The sequence below is a fragment of the Suricata suricatta genome, chromosome 6 (genome assembly GCF_006229205.1).
Source record: "Suricata suricatta isolate VVHF042 chromosome 6, meerkat_22Aug2017_6uvM2_HiC, whole genome shotgun sequence".
Taxonomy (NCBI): Eukaryota; Metazoa; Chordata; class Mammalia; order Carnivora; family Herpestidae; genus Suricata; species Suricata suricatta.
Window position 1 is genome coordinate 107416595 of NC_043705.1, and position 5636 is coordinate 107422230.

Genomic DNA, 5636 nt, shown 5'->3' on the forward strand with positions numbered 1-5636 from the left:
TGCAAGGCCTAGAGAGTCCTTCCTGGCAGGCCCCGCTGTCATGGAACTCACAGTAGAGATGTGAAGACAGACAATAGACAAAGAAACAAAAAACAAACAAGGTAATCTCTAAGAGTATTCATGCAATAGAAGAAATAAATAAGATGATGTAACAGGCAGGACCTGGTGAGGGCACATACTTGGGATAAGTCAACTAGGTTGACACCTTGAGGTCAAGAAGGAGGTGGTGTGCAGAAAGCTGGGAAAGAGCCTTCCAGATAGAGGGCTCGTGTTATTTATGATGAATATGTTTGAAGAAATCCCAGTTGCTGCATGGCCTGCCAGACCAAGGGGCCACCTGTGTACATAGTGCTGAACAGGTGCAATCCCCCAAGAATTTATTGCAATCCACAATAAAGAAAGTAATCTGCTTTCCATTAAAGTTTGTTTGCAAAGTTCAAAGTGCCAGCAACAGTCTATTAGCCTGCATTCCACAGTGTTTACAACACAGAGACACCAGGTTCTTGCAGCTCTATTCATGAAAATGAAAGTACATTTTCATCTCAGAAAGAGAATGTTCTCCTTCTCTCCAGGTGTCCTGGATGGAGGGTACATCAATCAAGACTCAGGTGTTTCAAAATTCAAAAAGAGCCAATAGCATTGTGTATGTTTCTGACTGACAATCCAAAAAGGTACAGACTGTAGCCAGAAAAACCACATTAAAGTGCCAAGAGAGGGGTGCCTGGGTGGCTCAGTTGGTTGAGTGTTGGACTTTGGCTCAGGTCATGATCTCGCAGTTCGTGAGTTCGAGTCCCTAATTGGGCTCTGTGCTGACAGCTCAGAGCCTGCAGGCTGCTTCAGATACTGTGTTTCCCTCTTTCTGCTCCTCCCCTGCTGAGAGACATCTCTGAAGTAAGGCAGGTGGCAAGGCCTACCACCGTCAGATGGCGACCAGTGTCTACACCCACTCAACCCCCACTCAAATTCTGCTTGAGCATCGACCCCCAAGGCGCCTGACTGACTGATATCAGGAGTGACTTGCCTTCTTATGCTAAAAATATGTGAATTGTACCTTATGAAAAAACTTGTTATAGGAGTTTCTTCTTTTGTGGTTATAGGAGCAAATGTTACATTTCCTGAGAAACCTGTTTTGTTTCTCCTCGAGAAAACAGGCTATTGACCCCTGCTTACAAAGAACTAATGCTTCCTCTGCTATGCTAAAATCATCGCCTTATATTTGAATGCTAAAGATCCTTTCCTTCCCCCCATGATAAACATCTAGTCACCTACTTCAATCTCTTTTGGTAAAGATTATGCAGGAGTCTTCCACCAATCTATGTTCTAGGAAATTTTTACATAACAAAGAATTTGTAATCAGAAATTATTGTCTAAGGCAATTGCCACTTCTGTTTTGTACCCCATACATTTTTTCAATAAATAAAGCTGACTCTCAGGTCAGTGCAGAGATGCCTGCCTGGTGAGCAGAAAGAAGCTGAGGCTCTCTCACTCCCTTTTGCCAACACCGTCCATCCTTCAGGGAGCCCTAGACCTGCTGGGGCTGGACTCCGGCACTCCCCTGCTTGTGTGCTCTCTCTCAAAACTAAATAAATAAGACTTAAAAAAAAAAAAAAAGAACCAAGAGAAAAATCTCAGGGCAGGGGGGAGGCTGGGGAGTGGTGAAGGGGAATAGATTTTAGAGGTAACCCTCTACAGGAAGGACAAAAATGAAAATGTTCACTAGAGGTTACCTATGTGTAGCAAGAACATGAATGACTTCAATGATCTTTGTGTATTTTCTACAGTGAACATGTATTTTGTAATGAAAGTATGCAAGGTGTCATTTTTATGAGGGCCCATCAACTTCTAAAATTAAAAAACATTGAACTCTAAAGCTGGGAAGGATGCAGCTTCTGAAATCGGGAGCTCATATTTGCCAGACTCATGATGTGCCCAGGGAGGCAGGCTGAATGGTGAGCATGAGCAGTGAAGCATCCTGGGAGGCCCTGGGAACTGGGAGGTGGGGGCACAGAAGGGTGGGGTGAGGCGTCAGGGGTTGGGAGCTGGATGGGCAGTCCCTCTCAGCTGTAGCCATTCCTGCCAGGGAGGAAAGTGGGCACAGACTTGCTGACACTTCTGATTTTCCAAGAGAAGCTGAATAAATCTCCTAAACAGCAAGTGCAGGCTTCTGTGTTAAACGCTGCAGAAAAACACCCTACGTGGCAGAGAAAACACACCTCCAGGAGCAGGTGCGCTGTCTGTGTGTAGGTGAAAACACACCTAGAGCAGGTGTCCCTATGCCGCCTGTGGGCAGCCTCTGCTTCGGGATTGTTTTTTAGTTTTGCCCACCTCCTGCTCTGTTTAGAAATCCCTACTCCGCTCTTAGGCCAAGGTGAAAAGGAAACTCTCACCTTCTCCCATCTGGTGTGTGGAACACTGATCCTCATAATCCCGTTCTCGGGAAATATTAATGACTTAATCTCCCGAGCTCCCTCCTTCACCTCCACAGCCACACCAGCCAAAATCCACAGGCCAGACCCATAGAAGCCGAGGTTGGAGAGAAACACATCCTGACTCGGTCTTGCCACGGACTGCCCGCCTGCCTGCCCTAGGAAGGCCAGCTTCAACCCCTCCGCGCACATAGCCAGAGGGATTCCAGCCATGGGTGAGGTGACAGCGGAGGAGGTGGAGAAGTTCCTGGACGCGAATGTCGGCTTTGCCAAGCGGTACTACAACCTCCGCTACCGGGCCAAAGTCATCTCAGACCTGCTGGGGGCCAAGGAGGCAGCGGTGGACTTGAGCACTTACCGCTCGCTGAGCAGCGTGGAGGAGAGTGAAATCATCTTTGACCTCCTGCGGGACTTCCAGGAGAATCTGCAGACCGAGAAGTGCATCTTCAACGTCATGAAGAAGCTGTGCTTTCTTCTGCAGGCAGACCGCATGAGCCTGTTCATGTACAGGGTCCGAAACGGCATCGCCGAGCTAGCCACCCGGCTCTTCAATGTCCACAAGGACGCTGCCCTTGAGGAATGCCTGGTGGCGCCCGACTCGGAGATCGTGTTCCCCCTGGACATGGGTGTGGTGGGTCACGTCGCCCACTCTAAAAAGCTCACCAACGTCCTCAACACAGAAGAGGTACCCTCTTCCCCCTAAGAAGGAGGGCGGGGAGGCATTATTCCAGGGAGTCCTGGAGCTGGGGGCAGGGAGCTGTTGGCCATCAAGACTGGGCTGGTGATGGTTTGGCACTTCTCTTTATTTATTTATTTGCTTGTAACATTTTATTTTGGAAAAAAAAAAATCCAAGCCTAACAGAAGGGCTTAAAAATAGTACAAACAACTATATATCTTTCATCCAAATTAATCAATTGTTCGTTCACACCTTGCTCCAGCTGCTTTCTCTCTCCATTTTTTCTGGCCTGTATGCGAGTCAATAGCATGTATTGTATTTCCAAACATGCTGTGTATTTCGGGAACGAGGTCGTTTCTTCCGTAGTCACACACGTAACACTGCTGCAATACCATCACCTAATCAGCAGTCCCTATCTATTTTTTGCCAGTTGCCTCAATTATACCCAGATAGCACTAACTCTTTAGCCCCCTCAAATCTGAAACGGTTCTTCAGGCTGTCTTGCTTTCCATGACCCTGATGGTTTAGAAGGGTGCAGGCCAAATACTTTGCAGAAATGGCCCTCCATTTGGGCTCTTCTGTATCTTCATGATTAGAATCAGGTCTTGTATTTCCTTTTTTTTTTTTTTTAAGTAGAAGTTCTTTTTTTTTTTTTAAATTTATTTAATCTTGAGAGAGAGAGAAAGAGAGAGAGAGATAGAAGGCAGGAGTGGGGAAGGGGCAGAGGTAGAGGGAGACAGAATCTGAAGCAGGCTCCATGCTCTCAGCTGTCAGCAGAGTCGGATGTGGGGCTCAAACCCACAATCTGTGAGATCATGACCTGAGCCTAAGTCGACCACTTAACTGACTGAGCCACCCAGGCGCCCCTCAGGTCATGTATTTCTATCGGGAGTAACAAGATAGAGCTGATGTCGTGGTTATCTTGGAGCATTGCATCAGGAGACATGTGAGGGCGGCCTGTCTCCTTACTGGAAATGTTAACAGTACCACTTGGGTAAGCACTTGGCCCTTGTTTTATCTTTTTTTAACTTTTTAAAAGTTTATTCATTTATTTTGAGACAGAGGCCACACGAGTGGGGGAGGGGCAGAGAGAGAGAGAGAGAGAGAGAGAGAGAGAGAGAGAGAGAGAGGGAGAAATCCCAAGCAGGCTCCCTGCTGTCAGTGTGGAGGCTGCTGTGGGGCTCAAACCCACAAGACCAAGAGACCATGACCTGAGCCAAAACCAAAAGTCAGACACTTAACCAAATGAGCCGCCCAGGTGCCCCTTGGCTCTTTGTGAGTCCAGCCTTCGGTGAGTTTCTACTGGCTGCTCTGATAAAGATCTCTTTGATCACCAGGAAGAAACACTTCATGCAGATCTCCCCAAGGTCCTCTGCCCCAGGGCCAACTCCTACTTATCCTTTAGATCTCAGCCTAAAAGTCACTTCTTGCTGGAGGCCCTCCCAGGTCTCTTTGTGCCAGTCCTTCACTAAAACCATTTATCATAATAAGCCTGGGGGCCAGGGACCATGCCTGCCCTATTCTCCACTTTATCCCAGCAAATGTCTGGCACAAAGCAGATGTTCAGTAAATACTTGGCATAAAAGATTCACCATCAAGTAATTATGCTTAATTCCTTTAACACCTGTTGTGCCCGAAAGAAGGTTTGCCCCCATGAGAGTCGGGCCCTAGTGGGTCTCACACATTGCAGCACTGACCCAACCAGGAGCCCGTGGTCAATCATTTCTAAGATGCAGCCTGGCCATTGTGTGGTTTTGCTCACCTTACCTCTGGCCTTATTTCAGATTAAGGATCATAAGATTAAAAGGGGAGAGAGGAGGTCTCAGAGATGATCTCATCCAACTGTCTCGTTTAACAGATGAGGAGCCTAGAGCCACGAGAGCTTGAGAAGGGGCTTGTCTGAAGTCACCAAGGAGTGGGAGCAGAGCCAAGACCTCCCATCCACAAATGCAGGAATTCAAATGAGTCATCTTTTTTTTTTTTTTTAATGTTTACGTATTTTAAGAGAAAGAGATAGAGCGAGCAGGGGAGGTGCAGAAAGAGAAGGAGAGAGTAAGGATCTCAAGATGGCTCCTCACTGTCAGTGCAGAGCCTGATGGAGGACTTGAACTCACAAACTGTGCGATCATGACCTGAGCTGAAATCAAGAGTTAGATGTTCAACAAACTCAGCCATCCAGGCGCCTCACGTCATCTTTTTGATGTGGGTTCATTGGAAAGATAAGTAGCACAGACTTTGGCCTTTGGAGTGATAATTTTCTTGGAAATACACTGGGCTGGAGCTCCCGTGGGGTGCATCTTTCCGTCATTCCCCCTTGGACGTTCAAGGGTGGGGGTAGTGGTTCTACATCCAGGGCACTTTCAAATGGACTGGGGTCTCTTCTCCCTTCAACTCTCTCTAGACTTTAATTGTAGCAACATGGATTGCCACAGTCTTATGACGTAACTGATTATCCCTGTTTCACAGATGGTGAAACTAAAACCCAGAAAGAATAGGGCATCTGGGTGGCTCAGTCAGTTAAGCATCTGACTCT

At 47.2% G+C, this 5636-nt stretch overlaps 1 protein-coding gene across 1 annotated transcript in view; it reads left to right on the plus strand.

The window, feature by feature from the left end:
* The first annotated feature begins 2637 nt into the window (after nt 1–2637).
* PDE6A (phosphodiesterase 6A) overlaps nt 2638–5636 on the plus strand; it is a 67860-nt gene continuing 64861 nt past the window's right edge. Inside the window, exon 1 of the mRNA XM_029941444.1 lies at nt 2638–3111. Within this exon, the coding sequence (XP_029797304.1) occupies nt 2638–3111 (474 nt within the window). The remainder of the gene's footprint in view (nt 3112–5636) is intronic.